Source organism: Falco naumanni, chromosome 4, assembly GCF_017639655.2.
Source record: "Falco naumanni isolate bFalNau1 chromosome 4, bFalNau1.pat, whole genome shotgun sequence".
Classification (NCBI taxonomy): Eukaryota; Metazoa; Chordata; class Aves; order Falconiformes; family Falconidae; genus Falco; species Falco naumanni.
The window spans coordinates 39,017,970-39,041,766 of record NC_054057.1 but is presented as its reverse complement, the minus strand read 5'-3'; the positions used below and the strand labels follow the sequence as shown (position 1 = coordinate 39,041,766).

The 23,797-nt window shown below is 40.6% G+C and overlaps 1 protein-coding gene across 11 annotated transcripts in view; it reads left to right on the top strand.

Moving 5' to 3' along the window:
• Positions 1-23,797, top strand: part of ADAM22 (ADAM metallopeptidase domain 22) — a 138,221-nt gene that overhangs the window by 62,752 nt on the left and 51,672 nt on the right. For all 11 annotated transcript variants that reach the window (XM_040591636.1, XM_040591635.1, XM_040591633.1 and 8 more), the window contains exons 4-7: positions 2,626-2,692; positions 16,751-16,833; positions 21,378-21,441; positions 22,012-22,081. In XM_040591636.1, coding sequence (XP_040447570.1) covers positions 2,626-2,692; positions 16,751-16,833; positions 21,378-21,441; positions 22,012-22,081 — 284 coding nt within the window. The remainder of the gene's footprint in view (positions 1-2,625; positions 2,693-16,750; positions 16,834-21,377; positions 21,442-22,011; positions 22,082-23,797) is intronic.

The window sequence follows — 23,797 nt, the reverse complement described above, 5'->3', positions numbered from 1 at the left end:
TTTAATACTCACTTCTAAGATGAATTAGAGGATTGTAATCAGTAACTCAAACAGCATCTTCTAGTTGCCTTTCATAATGGGTTACTTGCCGGCTGCTGTGCAAAGCATCAATAAAGGTATGTGGGCCTGACCAAAATTAAGGGGGTATTAGAGGCTGAATCTAGGGGCAGTTGGTCGTGCTGGTTCTGCGGTGGCCAGAGGAGTTGCTTGCTTGCTTTCTCCTCTATTGACAGCTGCTCAGGTATGTTCCCTCTCTTACATCAGCCCTGGAGCTTATTGTACCTCTTTACAAAGGACTTCAATTACCTAATGCAGCAAAACCATGGGTTTGTTGAACCATTTCAGTGTACTCTGATGAGTGCCGATACTGACACCAGGAGTGTCTTGATGAGTGTTAGTTCTGACATTGAGAGTATTCTGATGAGTGCTTGTGTTGACACAAGATAGGTTCAGCACTTGCTGCTGAGGAGCCACTGAGACCTCCTGCCTTCAGCAGCAACCAGCTGTGAACTCCCTGTGACTGAGGAGACACCACTCCATGGACAGTTGTCCCATGGGTGCTCCCGTTCAGAAACTTATTAGCATCCCTCTTTTTGTTGCCTCTGTTTCTTACACTTAGATAAAAAGTTTGGTTTTTTTTTTTCTAACATCAAGTTTTCATTGAGTCACTGACAGTCCGTGTACATTTGAGGTTCTGCCAGCATCTTCTGTAACCTAATTAGCTACCTTTACATCTTGGTGTATGAACTCTGGTGCACTCATATCCCCTCACAACTCAATTTTTCGCTAGACTTCAGAAGCTTTCCATTCCCTGGTTATCCCCAGAGCCTCTCTGTGCTTCCAGGTAATTGAACTTTTTAGCAAAGCTGTCCAGTACCTGTCTTCAGTATTTGAAAAGAGGTCTCCTTTGGACAGTGGTATTAATCTTACCTCAGTTTGACTGGAAATACATCTTCTTTGATGTATTCTGGGATGACAGTTGTGTTTTTCAGGAAGACACCATATTGATCTGGCAAATCATTTTGCCAGAAACAAGTGCAGTCATGTCTCTCTCCTTTGTAAACCAGGCCCTCCAAAACAGCATAACAGAAATTCCCTCCAGCCCTTAAGTGCATAAATTTGCTGTTTGTACAATTGAATTTGATCCTGTTTCTAATATGAAGTCCTGAAGATCATCCAGCTCTTTCCTGTGGGAGTTTTTCAATATTCTTCTTTATTCCCCATGCTTTCCAATTAGCCTTATCAGCATATTTAACTAGACCGCTCCTAGCTTTTGTGCCTGGGTTATTAATGCAGATACCAAGCTGGCAGTTTGCAGGGCTGATACTGAAGGACCCGTGCTACCCACATCGTCCTGCTAGGGGCTTGCTCTGTGCCTATGTGAGCTAAACAGTCTGTGGCCCTTCTGCCTGTTTAGCCAGGGCCAAGAGCAGCACCGGGTGGCTGCTGCCCTGGGTGCCACTCAGCTGTCCTTGCCCTCGACAGCACGTCAGTTCACCTCTAGCCTGGGTATTTTGTTGTTTGAAGGAGAAATGTTTGATTTTGCCTCTTCTGCTGAGAAGGTCCGTGCTCGTTGCCCTCTGTCCCATCAGTCAGAGTGCCTGTCGCCATGTTTTCTTTACCAATTCTAAATCGTTTCCAGTTTAATCACCTCTGAAGTGGGACAACAGCAAATCTTTATACAGATTTCATCTCAGTAAAATTTTACAGTCTTTGAAAATGTTGGGTGAAATTTCTGATGGAGATCATCTACTTGCCTAGAGAATAACTTACAAGAGAGAGGATTTGACTGGGTTCAGCGTTGATGTTTCTTAGTAAATACAGCATGCCTTTAGCTTGTAAGCATTTGCCTCAGGTCTGATTGTTTTTTCAGTGTTTGTTCCAAAGCCTTGTGTCCTTTTGAGGCTGGGTTTGCTGTTGCCGGGAGCGTTTCCCTCTGGCATTGCTGCAGCTGCAGGGTCCCCAGGGTGGGCATGAGGGGGGGTGCGTGGAGGCCTGGCCTGGCAGCCCCAGGGCAGCCTGGTGCCCACCCGGACACCTGCACTGAGCCTGGGGTGCGGTGCAGCCCTCTGGCTGGTGGCTTTGCCAGCCGATTTAGTGTGGTCCAGGGCTCACCATATTGGCATTACAGGGTCATTTCACTGCCGTGCCATTGTGTCTTTGGGAGTCTGTCAGAGGCAGCTGCCATTTTCCCCTCAGATGCAGCCTGCCACGGGACTGACTATGAGAGGCTTCTCATCATTTCTCATCCTTATGCTTTGTTTTGTTTTTTTTTTCTTTTTATGAAAGTTCACCTAACTTCCATACTGTTCACTTTTAGCAGCAAATAGAAGAGTCTCTTGAATTGAAATCATTGTCAGTGGCTGTTTTTGAACCCTCTGTGAAGAACACACCCACCCACCCCTTGGTTTTCCTTGTCCTGCCTTCTGGTATTAAAAATCAATGTGTCCCATGCACTGTGTAACTCTGTTGGAAGCGGCTGTTTCAGTGATTTTTATGAACATTTTAGGAAAAGTACCCTGCAGGTTTTGCCCTTTTCAAATGTAAATGTTTAATCAGTGCTTGCTGTGAGGGAGTGCAAGAACGCATGCACGAGGCTTATGGTTCTTTTTTTTCTTCTTGCAGTGACCTGTTGTCTTCTGAGTATCTTGAGAGGCATATTGAGCAAGGTGGCAAGACAGTGGAAGTTAAAGTAAGAATTTCTTTCTTATGCTTTGCTTTTTTTAATTTGCTTTGCTTTTGATCTTAATGCAAACTCACTTTTTTTTTTGAGAGATATCTGATTTTTTAGGTGATCTGTTTTACTCTTCTGAGGCAAGCATGTTTCACGTCTTCTAAGATTCCAGCTTTTTAAATAAGAAACTTTATTAGCAAATTAATACATTGATGTTTATATCAAAATTGTATCTATTAAAAATGTATACATGGTAGTTCTTTTTTTCTAGTAAATAAAATTAACTTTTGATGCCTATTGAAGAAGATCTTTCTGGTTTGGTAGCTAGCATTTCCTCATTGTACTAAACCCCAAGTGTGTTGGTTTTAATGAGAATAGCAAGATTTATTGTATAATGTTTCCAAATATCTGGTCCGTGTCTCAAATGGTGGATTTCTTTCTCTGGATATTTGTTGGCATGATGACGACAAGGTCCTGTTTGTTGCAGTTGTCTTCCGTGAAATGTCCCACTGCCTTTGCAGGAGTGTTTTGTTATTTGCGTGGAACATGGGAGAACTTTCTTGAGAACCTTCTGTTTGTTAGGACAGTATTTTGTAGATGTCAGGTATAAAATTGCTTTAGGTTACACAAAATGTGCATGAATGTAATATATGCTGTGCATAATAGAAACTCTTCGAATTCGCCTATCAGGCCAAATTTTGTTCAATGTTTACATTTTATTAAAAAAAATCCGAAAGTCTTTTACTAAATCTGAGATCACCTAAATACTCTGGAACAAATGCATTAACCCGTGTAATGTGAAAGTGGAAGTGGACAAAACAATCCTTTAGCCATTGAGTAGCTGAATCCTTCAGCCACTGAGTAGCTGAAGATATGTTTCCTTTGGTTTTATCCCTTTCTGGCATTTGCAAACTTGAAATCTGCTTTTTTTACTCTCTGATAATAGTCTGCATACGTTATCAGACTGAGGCAAACACAGAGGTGTTCTATTAAATTGTAAAGACTAATTTCTCAGTCAGCTGTGCTCTGCAATCAAGAAGTCTTGACTCAGATTCAGAATATGACTCAAAGCAGGAATAAAGATAATAGCTGATATTAATAAGAACAAAACAATCCATTTGTCTGGATCAAGGTATATAAGCAACCTAGCTAAGTTAATCTATCTGAGTCCCATCACTGAATTAGGACAAATCTGTTTCTGATGAGTAAGCCTTAATCAAGCAAGGAAATGTTTGACATCAGTGGCTCTTCTCTGTGAGTACTCTTGAATTGCATGGGGAAGAGACAGGAGGATCAGGCCTTTCAGAGGAAGGGTAGTGAAGTGTCTTCTGGGCAAAACATCTCCCAGTCTCCAGGGTCCCAGAGATTATTTCCCCTTCAGTTAGTTGCTGTGCAGGGTCATGGTATACCTTCAGGATGGCTATCACTGCTTCAGTCGGTACTCTTTACATCTGCTTTAAGTAGAGAACTGGTGTTGCTGCGTTGACCCTTGATGCTTGAGATGAACTGAACTGGGAATGGAAGGGTCACAAGGATGCACTGCAAAGGCGGGGCATTGCTGCTCAGGTGATCTGTTTCCTTCTCCAGGCTGCTTTGCACCTTGTGCACTGAACCCAGGGGTGCTGGGGTGCATGGGGGGCTCTTCTGCCCCCTCCTTACCCACCTCTCTGGGAGCTCGGCAGGCAGCAGGCCTATGGAAGCATGCCAAGAAGGTGGATGTATATTTTTTGCTTGTTTTGCTGCCTCTGAGTGCCTGGGATTGGAGGAGAGGGGAGCAGCTGCTGTGACACATCTGGAAGGGCCCATTGGCCTCAGTCATGGGCACGTTTTCAGAAAAGTTCAGATATCAAAAGATTTTTGGAAGAATGCAGGCTGCTGAGTACATTTCGGTGCCAGACACTGAGTGAGGCTATTTTCAGTACCCAATAGCTGTTTAAAAATAAATCTGGTTCCCTCTAACCAGCCAGTATTTTTCAGAGCACCTGTAAATGCCCTGGAGAGCCCTGTTTGTTGAAGAGCCCAGCAATATCTGTTTTGCATTTGAGAAACTGAACTCTGGCTTTATATCAAATGTTTTGAAAATATTACTGGGAATACAAGAATTTTTCATAATGGTGATTTAGTACCTTGAGTTTCTATGGAAATCATTCGCAGTAGCTGGTAAAACCACCTTGAAATCAGTACTTACAATACACACCAGGCAAAATATAATTATTACACTAAATTTTAGGGATTGTGCAGATTGCTCAGATACTTACTTTAAAATAGCTAGTAAAAGGGTACAGTTTATAAATAAATCACAAAATATGCACTATGCTACACAGCATATTCCTTAGCAGAAGCAGGAGAAGAGGTATTTCAGAAAGGACCCAGGTTTCTGTCAGTTGCTTCAACATGCTGCTTTCACCCACCTCTCTGCAATTTGTCTTTGGCTGTAGGCAGAAACAGAGGCGGCCTGGCAACATCTCTCTTGCTGCTTTGGTGGGAGAAAGTGAGAGAAAGAAAATGTCTATCTGCCATCCACTGCCAGCTGCAGGCTTTGAGCAAGCCTGTTTATACAGCAAAAGTGCCTCCTCTGTACTTGGCTGCCTCAGTGACGTAAGGAGAGGTGTATTTTAAAATCCATGTGTATTTCCCCCTTGCATTTCCCAGTGCAGGAATACTGCACAAACATGCAAATTGGCAGTGCTGCAGTTGTGCCATCGGCAATATGGGAGAAGACAGGAGCTTTGACTTGCTGCGGGAATGCAGATATATGTACACTCAGCAGTTTAGGAGTGTTACAGGCATGAATGTGTCCGGGAAGCAGATGCCTGCCTTGGCTCATATGCAACGTGGAGTTGATAACTACTTTTGCCACTCCTCCCCCTCTCCATCCCCCCCAGTAAAACTTCCTGTGCTGTAAAGTACATATGGATCTCCTGCCGTTAGTTAGGATGCTTCAGAGAGGAGAGGGGGGCAGGGAAAGGGAGGAAAAGGGAGAAACATTCAGATCATTAAAAATACCACTTTGAAGGAGCAAAAGGATTTTTATATGGAGGAGAGTTCACAGTTTAACACAACTTTTTATTAGAAGAGAAATTTGAATGACATTTGATTGCTGCATAATTCGTTAATACATTGGACTGTTGTGAAGGTGGAACATTACACATGTTTTTGCAGGGTGCCGACATTTAGCAGCTGCAGAAGAGACGCTTCTCTGTTATAAGTCCTTGTTGATTTGGCACAGTTAGGCAGCACCTAAGACATTCTTATTAAACCAGCAACAACATGCAGCGCTTAAGAAAAACAAAAGGAGGTAGATCTTTGAATCATTTCAGTGTTGTTGTTCCCCCCCCCAATCCTCCTTTAATTTAGATCATGCCTCTAACTGCTAGGAAAGCAGCAGTATTGGCCTAAATTCCCTCTGGTAGCAAAGAGAATAATCAATTAATAAGAAAGAGAAAAACCCTTCATGCATTGCCTTTTCCCGATTGTGTCAGTCCAGATCATCCTATGCTCACAGCACATAAATACTCAACTTGTGTATACTTAATGTTGCCGCAATATATCTCTGTGTCCTTTTATCTTTCTTTCTTTTTGGGTTATCATTCTGTCACTGATGCTGTCAGTAAGATGAAAGGAAAAAAACAGCTGTAGTGCTCAGTAATTCACATTGCTGGGTTTTTCTCCCTCAGAAGGAACTGCTGATATCTATTCTGTGACATTTTCTCATATAAAGTGTTTCAGTTTTCCTCTTTGGAGAATGTAGAAATAAATGTTTCTGCCTGTATTCCCTCAAAACGCTGGACAATTCTATGGGTTCTTAGAAAATTCCTTTCTGAAAAAAAGTGGACAATGAAAATAATTTAGCTCCCAGTCAAAGGACTTGCACAGGTAGAGTTGTGGTAAACAAATGTAATAAAGTTTTGATGACATGTTTAAATATAACTAGAAGGAACTATATTTCATAGGCAACCCTAAGTTCTTAAGTTTGGTGGTATAAACACAGTATGTGTATTATGGGCACAGTATTACAGCAAGAGTGCTCACAGCATGAAAGAACATCACTTTTTGCTTCTACTTCACAGCATGTGCATAATCATGACAACATCAAACAACACAGTTAAATTCTAGGTACTGTTTTTCTCCATTGTAGGTGTTGACAGAGAAACTTTGGCCAAACTTGCCCTGTGGCTTAAGATTGCCTTGTGGCTTTGTGTCGCCAGCTGTGCTGAGCCATATTGCTGGCCCCTGTGGTGCTCAGCCACTGCTGTGCGGCAGCGAGCGTGGGCAGGGCAGTGCCCAGTGCCCTCCTTCAGGCTGCCCGCAGCCGTCCTCCTGAGCTGGGGTGCCCTGGAGTGACCTTGTGCTCTGACGTCGTACTAGCAGAGGTGCTGTTATTGCAGTTAGGGGAATCAGGGTTGTGGGGAAAATGCATTTTAATGCTGCACAGCAAAGCAGAGCCCTTAGTTTGCAAAAATAGTCATTATTTCCCTTTGCTGTGTGCATTTGTTTGGCTAGTAGCATGCGCAAAATGCCTGTTACTGTAGCTTACAGCTGTCATAATGCCTGTGCACAAGAGGGGAAAATTACTTCATTGCCTTGCTGTGATTAAAGTCTTGGCTTGATGTGTATTTGAAGGGCTCTTTAAATGCCCTTTTAAAGGAATATAATATAGAAGGGAGAAAACCACTAAAATCTTGAAAGGCTAGAGAGGACCGGGGACCCCTGACATGATGGGTATTGCATTTTCTGTTAAGCTCCCTCCTTCAAATCTTGTCTGCTTGAGGAGGAGTTAGGGTACAGTCCCTTGACTGAGGGCAACATCTGTGTATGTCTTAGGGCCTGTTATTTGATGAGACCTTACCCTGGAGTAACATTCCAACATTTCGCTGTATCACCACAGGTTTGATCTGTTCAATTGTAAGGCCACTATAATTTGCAGTGTGGCTAGTAAAAACACGGAGCCAGTGAGCAGGTAATTTTTATCATTGACTTACACGTTTCCAATTTTATAGCAAGATGCTTCTACCAGCATCTTCCAGTTTTAAGGACATCCACTGTCAGAGCTCCGTAGAAGAATCTCTTAGTTTTTCTTCAGCTTTTGATAACTCACCATTTTGTAACCAGAGGAAGGTGTTTTGACTTGCCAGAAAAGCCTGTATGCTAAACAGGCGTTCCTGTGAGGGATTACATTTTCCTCCTGAAAACTGGAGCACCATTTTGGCTGGCAGGAAGGGGTGGGAGGGGAGTGCAGGGAGCCTCTGCCCTGGGACGCTGGAGCCTGGGGCTGGTGTGGAGCTGCGTGTACATGTACCCAGAGCTTGCACAACCTGGTGATAAGCCCCTGGGGGAGAAAAGAAACTGGAAAGGAACAAATCATAAATAATGCAGGAATTATATATGACTATTTCTGGCAGGGCTTTTTCCACTGTGTCCGGAGACTAGGGAAGCTGTTAGTACCAGAAAAATCACTCTCTTGCTTGTTTGAGAGAAAATTTTGAATAAGGGTTCCTGTTATGTCATCAGAGCTCCTCTCCTCCCTCAACAGAGCTCTGCTTGCCTCATGGCAAATTATTAAAAATCTAGGCCATAATCTACTTTCTACTGATAGCAGTAAACTAGCCAAAGAAGAGCTGACAGGGAGTCTTTGAGTCTGACACAGTTTAGCAGGGGATTCCTGCAAGGTTGATCTTCAGACTGCTCTCATAAAATATTTTTATTAATGACTTAGGTTGAAAAAAAGAAGTGTGTGTATATTAATGAAATTTGCTAGCAGTACGAAACTGGAAAGCATTACAGTGCACAGAAGGATCAGATGGAAAACTGGCTATCTTTGACCGAAATGGGATGAAATCGGATAGAATAAATGGCAAATTCTTTCACTTAGGGACTAATCATAGGTGTTTTTGATGTATGATGGGAGTTCATCAATTGAAAGTTTCACAAGGGGAAGATCAGTGTGTAGTAGTGGAGCAGGGAATGACTGTATGGTTCATACCTTAGAGGATGCTGCCATCGCAAAGGGAACTGTGGTCTCAGAGTATACTGGTCAAATGGCTTCCTGTAGATTTTGGCTAGAATTAATGTTACTGTATGTGCCCTGATGCTTTCACAAAATTTTTAGATTTCTGTGTGTTTTCAGTTATTCTGGACTTTTTTTTTTTTTTTTTTTTTTGAGTCAGTGTCATGCTGCCACACTGAGTTGATAGGTATTGAGAAATATCTCACTTGCCTGTTTTAGCATTGTTTGAATTGTGAAGGCAATCTCTTTGGAGGTTAGTAAAACATAGCATCCTTTGGGGGGTACCAGGGCAAGATAATCAGCCATCACATATAATGCATTTGCCTTACCTAATGATCCTGCAGGCTGGCACTGTTAATACACATTTGCATTAATATTTTTTTTATCTGTTTATCTCCTTGCTATTGCCAGCTTACTTTCTACATGCATCCTGCTACTGAGAAGGAGGAAATCGAAAGTGCAGCTTTCAGTATTAGGAGTCTTTCCCAGGCCATATTTTTGAATATGCTATGCTAGAATGAATCTCAGATAGTGACTCATGTAGGATTTTGCAGGTTTAATTATCGTGTCTTCCTTTTCTTTGTGACATAAAAAAAAAAAAAAAAAAAAAAAAAGTCCTGTGTTTTTTGGCTAGTCCTGGGTGGGGAAAAAATTGTCAGAAAGTGGAAACCATCAAGAGCTTAAAACATACATCCCATTGTGAATGTGAGTCCTAGTGATAAAGTCCTGATTCTGCTGAAGTGAGAAGCTGGGTGACTTTCAGAGGAAAGGCAGCAGTGCAGTGCTTGAATCTGCAGAAAAGTCCTACCAGACTTTGCGCACCTCATGAGTTACTTTCCATGAACTACACACACAACATACATAGGCAGAGAGTGGCATCAGCCAAGTGTTCTGTAAACTCTGTGCAAGGACTGAGTATAGCTAAGAGAAACTAATTATTGCTGTAACACTAAAGAACATTAAATCCCTGTGTAGATGCTCTTATTAAAGAATAAAAGTATCATTTCGTCTTTAACTTAATCCCTTTGAAGGGCTGTGAAGCTAAGCAAATGGAAGCTGCTGACCTTCTGAAAGAGTGCTCCATGCAAGACTTCAGCGTACTTTAGCCTGACATCTTTTTTACTTGATCTTAACTTCTGTAAATAGTTTTGCTGAGACTCATCTGTTGTTCCTTATGGATACTGAGCCAGCACTGTATTATATACAGTAGGTTAATGTTTCTGGACACAGTCTCAAGCTCTGTGAATTCTCACTTAAAGAGAAGTTTCTGTCATTCAGAAATAATAAGCCAATAAGGAAATCTAATTTTTTCTCCATTTTACTCAGAACTTTATCTTCTGACTGACTGGTATCCACGTAGGCGCATGCCAACATCTCATCTTCTGTGTTGTGTTTATAGTAACCTTGTACATCATGTGCTTATAACTTGGCTTCAGACTTGGGCTAGGCTGATGAACTGATGTGACAGATTAGTATGAGTAGATTATAAAGGATTTTCATATAGTCCTTTAAAATATTTATTCCCTTTTCCCTACATACAGGCAGCACTAATGGGGCAAAATGACTGTCATTAAAATTACTTGTATGCCGTGACTCAGACACGCTAGGCACTGCTGCAGGAGCCAACTTCGAGACATCAGAATAGACAGGAAGAGGTAACCAGCTCTGTTCTCCTTTGCCGCATCTTTATCCAGCAACTGATAAATAAAATAATTTTCCCTAAGACCAAGGTGTAAGGCAAGGCAAGTCTAGAGCCTGTTTACCAAGCAGATGCCAAGGCAGCTCCCAGACCAGATGGTGTTGCGCTGGCATGAGCTTTCTTTCCACACCCTGCAGCTATGCTCATGCAGCATCATCTCTCGTAGCTACTGGGCAGTGAACACAAGCCTCATTTGGCCTCTGAACTGGGAAGCTGGGCTGATAGCACATGCCATCTGCTCCGAGCGCCTACCATGAGTCACCAATGGCAGTTGGAGTGAGTCTTCTGTGTGCAGGATCCTGTCACATACACATGTGTCTATGTTTTTTAAGAGTGCTGCCAACAGTCTTTAAACATGGGCATTTTGTGGAGAAGTCTTAGAAGTGGTGATGCTTTATGCTAATTTTGGAATCCATATTTCTGATTTCAGAATCTGAAATAGCATTATAACCTGATGTCACTACAGCATGTCAGCTCTCAGTTGTGTGAGTACGTGATAGCTGTCCTCCTACAAAGGGCGAGCACCATTCACATTTTCAAAACAGTTGGCTTTCATGAGTCTATAGTACACTGTAGCTACATCCAGAGACCTACTCTGCAAAGAGGTGATGCCAGGGTCCCTGGAATTGTTGCTGAGGTGTGTAAGGGCTGAGCCCAGGGCTCTGCTGCAGAACAGCACAGTCCTGCCAGCCAGGCCCCTGCCTTTGCTGAAGCACATGTCAATTAGAAGAGATTTTCTCTCGATGCAGTTGCACATGTGAAAGTGCCATTTTGACTTTTCTATTTGTAAATAGAAACCCATCTGTAACGAGTCATTTTCTGCTGTAGAAGTCAGCAAGAGGGTGAGCGTTTTCTTCTGTTCCTTTTTCTCATGCAGTCTTAGTTATCATTGGTTCAAAACTTGTGCAAGCATCAATAATTTGTAAACAGATCTAAGTGATTGCTAAGGAAACAGTATTAAAACTAGTGACCCCACAGTGGGTAGCGCTTTAAAAAGCTAATCATTATCTGGCACTTCACACAATGGTGGTGTGGTCATTAGCTGGCCTTCTGGGAGCTTTCTGCTGCAAGGAAAGAGGAACGGTGTTACTAGGATCTGAACTAGATGAGCAATCTCCTTATCCTTTGGTGTTAAAATAGGAATATGTTTCCTTGAGTGTTAAAATAGGAATATGTAGCTGCTGGAAGGAGGAAGTTGTTAGTTTTAGGGTCAGTGCTTGAGTGTAGCGTAAGTTTTAGTGGCTAGCACCTCTCCTAATTGTAGAAAATTGCTTACTTGGAGATCTGATGTCAGGTGTTACTTGAAAGCAGATGAATGTGCATCCTTAATTTTCCTCCCCTGGGAAGGTCATAGTGTCTCTGAGGTGAATAACAAACACTGTCAGTGTATGGTCAGCAGATGATTTCTTCACTGAGACTGCAAAGAAGAGTGAACTGCCACCATCACTGACTGTTGTGGCTGTTTTCTTCCTTCACTTGTTTCCCCCCTTCATTGTGAATATCAATGAACATGTTTTTAGTCTCTTTTGTGTTTACTCAGCAGCTGGTGCCTCTCTCGACAGGGACAAACTATCTTAAAGGACACAGGTGGAAACAGATTTTACTTGCATTGCTAACATCTCTGCCTTCTCATTTTTTAGTATCTTTGCCACTCTACCTGCCCAGATAGGCTGCAGGGAAACTTGGACTGACATATGCAAGAAGGGTTGCATGCTGGTTGGTGGGGAGCTGTAGCAGTTCACAGCGCAAGATACTCCTAATTCAGGATTTTTCTATAATTATCCAACTTAAACATCAAGATGAAGATTAAGTCATAAACTTACCAGTGTCATAATGTTTTGTTTTAACTGACCCTGGTATCATTCTGATATTTTTTCTTTTTTCTTTTTTGGTAGGATGTTACTGCATTTGTAGCTACCCAAATCAGTAGACTTCTTATTAAAGATTTGTATATTCTGTATTGCTCTTGGAAGTCACGGTAAGGCTGAGAGGTTTCATGACAGAAAGAGAGCTTACTGAACTGAAGAAACAAAAAAAAAGAATGCCATGGGCATTGGCAGAAAATTCGCCTTCGTGCTAACCACAGCATGAGCAGTGGCTGTGCGCCTTGGGGAGACAAAAATATTGAACTTCTCTCTGCTATAGCATTAAGACTGCCTTTAGGTACGGCATGAGTGTATGTGTGTTGCAGGTCTGTGTCACAGACATTGTCACCAGGCTGACCTTGTCACATAGGAGATGTTATTTAGCCTAATTTTCTCCCATTGACTCGACATTGGCCAGGCTTGGTCTTAGAGCAGGAAGGGGTAAATGTGCTGCTCTCTATGAGGCTGACATAAGTTAGAAGAGCAGTCTTATTTTCTCTTTATATTAACACCAAACCATTCCCCAGTAGCCCACAGAGGCCAGTGTGGAGGTTTGCTTTGTTGAGATGGTCCATTATTGTCTGCTTTTGACAGAGCAGAGTGGGACTCTAATAGCTACAGAAAGCCAGTAGCTTTTCAGAAAACACCCTTGATGCTCTGGATTGAACTGTTGTTGGTAACATGTGCTGATTTCAGCTCTTGGAAGAAGTCTTAATTTTCATATATGACCAGAATATTTTTAGGAAAAAAAAATTTATTTTTTTTTTTTTTAGTTTCTGTCTCGCTGCTACAGATACCAATAGAGAAGAGAGACAAGCTCAGTCCTTCAGTATTTCTAAGAGCAGAGTAAAAGAAGGTAAATGTGATGATCACGTTTAGTCTCTTGGTGGTCTTAGATCTGCCATATACTGCAATTCTTCCTGCAGTACAGTGTATTTGATTGCAGCACCTGCTATAAAAGGGCTTTAATACTGAGTAAAAGAGTCTCAGCAGTGCAGGCAAGCAACAACAGGAACCTCTTGTCCAAAATTGCATGTTTGAAAAGAAAACACTGACCTGTAGAGCCCCTTCAGTTGTCCTGACTTTCAGTACAGAACCAGTTCTAGACTTTGTAGCTTTAAGTGCTTCTCTCTTCACAGGTTTTGTGGACTGTTAAAAACCAGACCCCCAAAACCACAGTACAGAATTTGCACCCTCTCCACCACGTGCCACATGTTGCTGGCATGTTTTATCTGCTTGCAACACCATTAAGGGGTGCTAAGCAATCACTCCCAGAGCCATCCAGTGGTACTGCCATCTGGTTTCATTGCAGCACCTCTTATTTCCTTGCTGAGATTATAGATCCTCAGGACTTCATTTAGGAGCATCCTGACAACAGGATTTCTTACACTGGGAGAGTTCTTTCCAGAAAAACAACCATCATACCACTAGTGCATCAAGTACTTGAAAAAAGCTATTTTTATTTAAACCCCTTAAATTTTATTAACTGGTTTGAGGTGACTTACATTATGTTGATAGGAATATAAGTCTGTATGTAAAAAATATCCCCCCGATGTCAGCATGTAGAAGTAAATGTTTTATAGTGATAAGAATCAGTCCCCAAGACTAAGAAGATCAGTCATATTTCTGTCTCCACCAGAATTACTGTGAACTTCAGTAGATCAGTGAGTTGAAGTAATTTGATTAAACAGAGTAGAATTTGTGTGTCAGAGTTGTGTTTTTCCTAGGCAAGAATTTGAGCTCCTTTTCTTATATTTTTCTTTTCTAGATCTGTATGCATAAAAATTTGTTCATGGATTTATTATGGAATAAATTAATTTGGAGGTACTATCATGAAGCATTTATTTGATTCTCATTAAGAAGATCAAAACACACTTTTGAGCCACAGGCTTGGATTCTTAGTATGAAAAAATGTTTCTTCTGGTTATAAAGACATGGTTTTGCAAACTAATGGAGCCTGAGATTCTACTTCTGGAACATATTAACTACATTTTCTGAGAAAAAACCTTAATTTGTCTAATTATTTCAAATTCCTTCCACAGCTAGAACTCTGTACAACTCCCTCCTGATAGTTTTTTCAATATTATTCCCATGTTCATTTACTTACTCCAGTTATATCTTTTACGGGAATACTACTGCAAGAGTTCTGTTTAGAGAATATTTTATTGCTTACAAGGTTTTAGCTCATCCATATAGTTTGATTGTTGGTTTTGTTACTAGATTACTGGAGTCTGTTTGTTTACTTTTTATTCAGGAAAGACCTGAAAGCCTTAAGCGGTACTGTGATCCTATAGTGGGGGACATCCTACAGACTGAAAGAAAAATCTCAATTGGAGAGATCTTAAAGTAACTAAGATATAGGAAGTAAGTAGGTATAAAAAAGGAGAAAAAAATAGAGACAATGAGCCAAGGTTTTGGGAAAAACAGGCTAAGAGGTAATCTGTCTAAAATCCCATGTAACTTAAGGTATTGGTGGCAAAAATGCATGAGTGCAAAGCAGAAACGCAAACCATCTCCTTTTCATTTGTATTCCATCTGAGTCCAAAATGCTTGGTGGTCCTGAGAAATGCTGGTCCAAAGGTGGTGGATCATACATCTTATGCCAGACACGCCACTGTAGCCTTGTGTGGAGGATCAGCCCTGGAGCTTCTCACAGACATGAGCCGGGTAAACATCAGCACAGCCTGCTTGAATATTATCTGCACGACACCAGTACCATTTTTGTGCAGACATCTTAGTAGAGAGGTCCCATGGTGTGGGTAGCACGAAGGTCCTCCTGAAGGTCAGTTTGGTGAAGGTGTTCTGTATCTGTACTAGATACAGAGAGAAGACAACACCAAGGTGGAGAGCAGCAGGAGAGGTGGCTGCTGTCACTGCAGCAAGTGGAAGGAAGAAGTGGTATGTAGAAGACAAGACATAAAGAGACTGAAAGAAATTGGGCCGGGGTGGGGGTGAAAGTGACACTTAATGAAAGATATGGCACAGGGATTCTCCTCACAAGAGTGAAGCAACAAGCCTGCCAAATAATGTGAGGCTCGCAGCCTGTCCGATCAGGTGTTGCATTTCTCTGTGGTGCTGCTGTCGCTGGTCATGGCAGCTGCGAGCTGCCCCCGGTGCGCCACACCAAGTGCTTTGGGTCCATGCATACAGGAATGCCCTAGAGAAGATTTTGAGGAGGAGCTAATGATTTTCAGTGGCCAGGTTGAGAAGCAACAGCAAGCACCCACGCTCTGACAAGCAGGCTCCTGTCATCTCTTATGGAGAGCACATCAAAACAGAGGCACCCTTGTAGTTGCTTTCAAATATAGTTTGCGTGCCTTGCAGAAAACAGAACAGGGCTTCCTGCTCAACCAACATATTTATGTGTTTTCTTACCTTATGCCTGATGTTGATAATTTTTTTCATTTTTCATATTTGAAAAATAAAATAGAAAAGCATTTAATGTCAGATGTCTAAACTGACTGTGCTATGCATCATGCAAGTGACCACAGGCTTCTGAAAAAGCAGTAATTATAATGCCTTTCCTTCCCTGCAGTAAATGGACATAAATGTTCGTATGACTGGGTACATTAGGCTAGGTGGATTATTCATACATGTGGTGGTAGAGAATAGAAATAGTAAAGTGTTGCTATTAAAAAAAAAAAAAAAAAAAAGGCAAGCACTGAAAATCATCATCATAATCCTTTAACTAACAGTAGTGCAGTAATATGGCATAGCTGAATTTGACAAGGCGTCAATAGGTAAGTTCCTCTGCAGGGTAGAGTGGCAGTGAGAATTTAAGAGATGCTTAAATTGTTTTTCTAATTTTGTGTACAAATATTGACAACGTACAGTACTGAATACATTCAGTGCATGTGCAGTAGGGCTTACTTTGCTGTCAGTGTGACTTCTGTGAAACTAAGGGAGGATTTTTTGAGTAAAGTCTGCTGGATTTGATTTTAAAGTTGTATATTTTATTTGCAGAAGAGAAGAGGCAAATACTAGTTTTCATTGTATTGCTTTACTGCTTCGTTATACATAAAGTTTCCATTAGTTTTGGAGCACTAGTGAGCACTTCTGATTTGTTCTGTTTTAATCAGGTATTAGTATTATTATTTGATAAGCATACCTTTCTCCTCAGAAGCAGGAAATTGCCTTACCCTCCGAGCAGAGTTCATCTTGTCTGATGTAGCCATGTGCAGACCAGGTGTTGAGTCCAAGCCCCCTCTTTCCAGCTTTTTTCCTAGTCATTGAAGAAAGATTGGCACTTCTGGAGTCATTTGTCTCTGAAATCTGTCTTGGGATGCCAGGGATTTCACACTGAAAATACCTTCATTTGGTGTAGAAAGTTGAAATTATGTTTGTCTGGCTACCAAACCATGGCTAAAAGGAGGTGGGATGATAGTCAATTCTTGGTGCCATGTCAGTGGGTTTGCCATGTATTTATGAAAAATCAGTGTTTGACGGGATGGAGTGAGATACTGTGGGATGTCCTGTGGATTTACAATCTCAATTTCCAATTTCAGGGAGGAGAACATTGCTATTATCAGGGAGAAATTAGAGGAAATCCTGTATCATTTGTTGCCTTGTCAACGTGCCATGGATTACAGTAAGTCTGCTGTTTTGTTTTTACTGGCCTTTAATTATTAGTCCTCTAAGCAAAATAAAGATTATAGTAAAATAAGTGCTATTTATTTTACTGCTAGTTTTTCACCAATACTAAGTACTCAACAATCGTTAGAAAAGATGGTTCTGATTTGAACCTTGCAAAAGCCTTGTTTGCGTGTTTTCAGAACTTACTGACAAAGCATGCAAGTTTCTTTCCTTTTTTTTTTTAACTGAGGATGTATGACAGTGGCCAGTTACTGTTTTAAGATAATTTGTTATAAAGACAGAAGTGTAAAAGTAGCTGAAAACATCCTATTCTACAAGAATAAAAAACACCACCAGTATTGACATGATTGACATGAACCATTTGGAAATTATGTTCTTTTCTTGTTGCTACAATTCTGTATTTTATCTTTCTTTTCTACTCTCTTTACAAAGGAAAGTGTCGTTTTAGAGTTTCTCTTGTCCTATCCATTTTCTTCACAGAATTGCTGGCCTTAGGCTGTGTGCATGGGATAATACTTTTGATATGGTGAAATCTTGGAACATTTGCAACAAAGGATATAACATTGTGTAATAATAATTTTTTAAATTATTATTTTTTTTTTTACATTATTTTATTGACAATATAATTAAAGTTTCTGTCATCTGAACGTTATGTGGAACTGTGTGTTGACTGTACAGCTTTTGGACCTGTCTGCTTTTGGCACTACCGAAGGATGCTAGTCAGGTTTTCCGAGCAAGTAACTTCAGTGTCTATTGAATCTGGGAAGTAGGGGATCTCAGTGTTTTTGATACTGAGATCAGCTTGAAAAGTCATGGCAGCAAGCGTGCCTATGTGGAGATTACCTGAGCTTTGCCTTTTTCTGAGGAAGCAGAGCTTAGTTGGTGGAAATAATCTTCAGCTTACTGTCCATCTCCAACTATTCTGTAGTTTTGGTATCAGACACATAAGTACACATATTTAAGTAGTGTCTTTCCTTTGCATTTGCATATTCTTTGTTAGGAAGGGGGAGAATGCATGCAGAAGATTTGTCATCCTTGTGTTTGTCTGATTTACAGCTGTGTTTATCTCTTTGTATGATCAAGGTTGAGCAGCTGAAGAAACCTGAGCCCAGTTTCAATATGGACAGTGAGCCTAAAAATAGTAGCATCCTAATGCATCCTGAGCCACTGCATGGCTTCCATTAGCAGTGATCCATTAGGTCTTGGCCCCTGCTAAGTCCTAGGAGAAAAAGCAGGAAGGAAGGAGAGGATGCGTGTGTCCTTTCCCGCCCTCCCTTTGTGGGTTTGTTCTTAAGACTGACCCTCCTGCTGCTCTGTATTATTAAATTGCCTGATACTCAAATTGGTCTCTTCTAACACAGTTAGGTGATGAAAGATGCATTTTTCCCCTGTATAATTCAGCTCTCCCTGAGAGGTATCATTTCCCCCCCCCCCTTTTTTCTGATACAATAAAGTTTCAGCAGTTACCGTTCACACAAAATACAATATGAAGCTTACTATAGCAGGCTGGTAATTCCAGCATCCAGTATGATAAAGTAATGTTTTCTTGAGCTGTATTAAACTCACATTCTCTGCCACTGCATTGCCATCGTTACAACTAGCTCCTCCACAGTCAATTTTAAATGCTAAGTAATTACTAGAAACTTACACTGGCAATCAGAGCTCCTTAGCTCCCGCCACAGTTTGGAGCATCTCGCTGGGGACAGTTATCTTCTTATAAGGTCTGCAGGGCAGGAGCTTTGCTTTCATGAATTTTAGGAGGTGTGTAAGACACAACAGATGCCTATAACAGAATAAAAAGCTTCATATTCCCAAAGTTCATGCTAATATCCTCTTACTTACCCCTAGATCTTGGCCAGTAACAGCAGAATTGTTCATATATGTGAGAAAATCTTGGGGTTTTTTTAATCATAAATTATGAGTCCTTCTGTTGGTAATGTCTAAGTTGTGGACTTCCTTTTATGAGTTAAATTAATTGTATGACTGGCTGGCTGACAGAATAATCAAAATTATGAATTTCTTCTCTTAATCAATTTAGTAATGAAAAACGTATCTCTGCAACCTTAACTCCAAGTGAGCCGTTTATTTTGGTTGGGGTTTGTTTGTTTGTTTGTTTTCTGTGGGATATGCAATAACCACAGTTCCCTATGAGTTAACACAAAAAACTTTGACTGCAAAACGCAGTGGTTGCTGGGATGTGGATAACTATGATCAGGCACGAGGTGGGGACCTGTGTTTCAAGACCAGTGGCACAGACACCAGGTTGGTCTATGATTTTGCTGCCCACTGGTGGTGAATATAAAAACCGCTCTTATTACTGCAAATCAGATTTTCACAACTTCTATTTGAATAATATGCACACTCAAAATCCAGTTTTTTTAAATGGCCCGTGTTTTGCTATTGCTTTATAACACATCCGTGAGCATGTGATTTGTTCACAGAGCACTGGACTATTGAAGTCAGTTGGAAAAGAGGCATGAGTGCTTTGAGCGGGCAAGTCAGATCTGTAGGTCAGCCGTGACTGTTATTCTTGACGCTATTGAGTGATTTGATCAGAGGTCAGTGCAGCTGGGTGCAACCATTGCATGAGAAGCCATTTGCTGATAGCGCTTCGTCTTGCAGACTGTGCTTAAGTAAAATTGCAGTTAGAGGGAAGGAAGTTTTGCCTGAAAAATTGCTGCAGGATGTTCCCAAATCTCATTTTATTCTCAGGTAAAGAAGCTTTGGCAGGTGCTAGAATATTTATTTTAAGGTGTGTAGGCAGTATTTATTTCAAAAGAGTAGGCACAGGTAATTTGAAAGGTGAGGCAGCTTTAAATTGTAGATATACTCATGATCAGACTTGATATATGTTATACAGCCAGTAACTCCAGGTACTTCTGTGAATGTCAAATGGTTAACCCCAGAAGTGAATGGTATTAAGAGAAGTATGCTCATTAATTAATAGCTGTAATTGTTTACAAGCTTAAAATATGTTTATATTTATTAATAGTTACAAAAGGAATGACACTGTTTTACTGACTGCATCTGGTCCTGTGCAGAACCAAAATTAATATCGCTGTTAAAAAAAAAAAGCAAAAAAACTGGATAAGAAAAAAGAAAAGTATCTGGTTTTGTTCTTTATAATTCTGGTGGAGGCTTTTTGATGCCTAAAAGTTTGCTAAAGAGTAATCTAAATAAATAAATGATTTTGCTTTCATGCTGCTGTTGTCCTGTGTGCCAAGTTTGAACTTACAGTTTACATTTATGGTCAAGCTTAAAGCTTTTAGTAGTGCCTCTTTGAAAGGTACGTGCTGATACAGTCTAATCCCAACCATGCGTGCATGCCACTGCAGCAGAGACAAAATTATATTAAAAAATGCTGATTTGATTGAAGAACAGAATGGTAGCGATATAAGAAATGCTCTTTGGCTTTATGCTCTTGCAGGGTAATGTCTGTATCAACACTTTCTTCTAAGGTGCAATTCAACCACACTTGTGCATCCTGCATTATGTTAAAGACTAAACCTCAGTACACTCTTTACCTTAGTAAACTAGACGTAACACTTAATAGAAAACATCCTTACAGGAACAGACCACACCTTTGCTGTACCATTGAGTGGTAACGTAAAAGCATCTGATGTTACTGTCACAGACTACCTTCACCTATTTAGAGAACCTTAACAGTTCAGTTTGTTCTTCATTTCAAGTTGAATTGTGTGTTGGAATTTAGTATGGAAAATTGGTGACTGTATGTGGGCAAGCAAAGTGACATTTTCTTAGATATGTGGCAGTGTGCTTATCATGAATGACCTTCAAATTTCTGTGGTTGAGGAGATTTTATGCCATTAAGAAAGAGACCATGAGTACTTTTCCACAACCATGGCAGAAGTTATAGTCCTCTGTATCTCTTTTCACCACAAACCACTGGAAGCCTTTCTGATGGGGTTTCCTGTCTCCTTATCGTGAACATCACATAATCTCCATATTGGTATGTTAATGTGTATACCCATTAATGTTTAATGGAAATACAAACTAACTCAATTCAAAAGAAAAGCCATCTATCATAATTATTATTGCTGAAATGCCCAAAACAGCCCTCTATGCCCAAAAGAGTCAATTATGACCTTTGTAATCAAAACCATTAAAACCCAAGGATCAATTCAATTCAATAATATTTGTATTCGGGGGGAAAGCTGTATACATTCCTAAAGACAGGTGCCTTAGTTACCTGTTGCAGGTAGCTCTCTCTTGCATGGCAGTGGGGGCTCTGAACTGGATTTTCAGGTGGATAAATTAGCCAATATTTGTGGCCTTCGCATGTGTTGTAGAGAAGCTTTGGGAAAGAAAGAATAGTCTGTATCACCAGGGAGAGAACATCTTTCTAAAGTGAAGAAACAAAATATTGACTCAGAATTACGTTAATTTACTGAAACCATTTTTAACTGCTTCCTTTTCTAAATATTTAAATTTTTAAAATATATGAACTTCTTAAACTTACTTCCATGTTGCACTATATTTGTTTATTATATCAGTATTTACATTTCCTGCTCTTGACAGTGGGATGTTCTTTGATGGAAATCATACTTACCTTATTGAGCCAGATGAAAACTACACTTCAGATGTAAGTAGAACTTAAGTAGTCCTCCTGTGTTGTTTGTTGAATACAGACATTCATGGGCACAGGGTAGGCATAAGGCTCTGGGAGCTCATACGGGAGTCCCCATCATCACAGACATAAATAGACCTCCAAAAATTAGATGGTGGTACGTGTGTACTGTGTAATGTGTAATGCTTGGATGTAGAGCGTTGCAGCACCAGAGGGTGATGAGGGTCCTTTGGCGCCAGCTGGAGAAGCCTCTCAGTGCCCTGTCCCCTTCTCCAGCACTTCCTGCTCTGGATTCGTTAACATCCCTCTCCTCCTGTTCCAGCCTTTACTCTAGTTCTGGAGCTCCAATGACTCTCATGAAAGTTCCCTGGGCAGCTCTCTTAGCTCTAAGTGTGCTCAGCCACTCAGATGATTAACTGTGGCATTAACAATCACATCACAGTTGGGAAGAGTGTAGAGTAATGGTGCCTTGCAACTTGCATGTTCTCTAGTGTAGGTGTTGGATAACAAGGACCTTTAGAACTTTCTATTTAATGCCCATGAGATGGATTAGTTTATAATACATGCAATGATTTACTATTTCAGGATGACTTCCATTTCCACTCTGTTTACAAATCCAAGTTGTTTGAGTTTCCTTCGGATGATCTGCCATCTGGTATGTTTTTTTTTATATTCATGACTTACTGACTTGTCTTAGTTTAAGGCCAAATTTGTTAAACATGTTTGATAGATAATATTCTGATAGTATACTGTTTATTTGTATATCTCTTCTTTTTCCTAATTAAATAAAAAAGCACTGAAAAAAAAAAGGAATCTGAAACACTGAAAGCACTGGAAAAGAACCTGAAGCACTGAAAAACCCCTGATTCAATGAATGACACCTCTCCTAGACCTTCATGTTCTGATGTATGTTTCTCTTAACAAGTCATGTGGTCTCTGGACTGCATTATATGCTAGTAGTTGTAGACAGGAAAGGACTGAGGTAGCCTAAAGATGTTGAGAATAAACCCCACGTTGCCAGTGGTTGACAACTCTTAGTGGATTTTTCCTACTTTGAGATAAAGGGTGAGTACCATGGTGTGAGCAGAAGACTAGGAGCCAAGAAAACTCTTAGTGGATTTTTCCTACTTTGAGATAAAGGGTGAGTACCATGGTGTGAGCAGAAGACTAGGAGCCAAGAATTTGCCAAACACCATTGCTGTTCAGTGACTCTCTCATCTTCAGTCCATTAAGCATCTTTCACAGTACTGGCTGCAGTGTGGGTCATGTATTTCAGTACAAATTAATTTGGAGGCAGAAGCGGTTTCAAGTGCTTTGTAGTGATGAATCCCCATAAACAGTTTATATTGTGTGTGGATGGAGAAGAGGTTCTTTTAAAAAATATTCTTCATCTTGGAAGTTGGCTTGATATTTAAAGCTAAAATTGCAGTATTCGTGGCATATCTGCATTTGGTCATGGATTTGCCAGTTTTACAGATGTGTTTTCCTACTCTACAAAATATATCTTGGATAAATAAAACTGTTCTTCATAGACACTGTCATTTTGGTAGAAACCACCTCGGATTTCTTCAGGAGAATTACAGACGTCTAATCATCTTGTTACAAACTGTTTGTCCTATGGTAATAGTTGGATCTGGGATCTTACGGTGCTGTGTACTGCACAAAGGTGGGCCCTTCCCTGCAAAACAGTGTGTGCAGGTTTGCTAGTTGTTAAGCAATTAGAATCATTCGGAGAGCTAATGAGAAAAAACAAGGGAAATTGCTACTGTTGGGGCACCTTGATTTCAGTTCTGAAGAAGGAATCTTTTAGTCTAAACAAAATTAGTATCCCAGCCTGGTGCCTTATGTCCTCTGCTGGTGATTGCCCAGGTGAGGTGGAGAAGGCATTGGGATGGAGGGGGGCAGGACAGAAGGTTCATGCAGTGTGAGATGTCAGCATCTGTATCATGAAGCTTCCTAGGTATATGCACCTTAGACACATACCATGGTTACTCCCTGTACTTGTCAAGATGGTAGTGTAATGGCAACACTTTATTTAGCTTTAGGCTGAATAATAAAGTACATCTTTTACCACACTTTCTTGAGGATATGTCATTTGAAAGGTTGGAAATACTGCAACCACTGCTGAGTTTAATATGAATCTTCTGTCACAGGTTGTTAAAGTAGGAGACTGCTAGAACTGGTACTTAGTAGGTATCTATCAGGTTTCCTAATAGTGATATTTTATGTTTTCAAGATTTTAGAAAAAAATTATTTTCTGCTTTTAAATGATGAAAAGCAGTTAATTGCAAATATAATCCACCAGTGTCACCTCCACCAAAGCTTCTTGGTTTTCAAAAAACCTGTCAAAATAGAGCTACAGGGTTTTTTT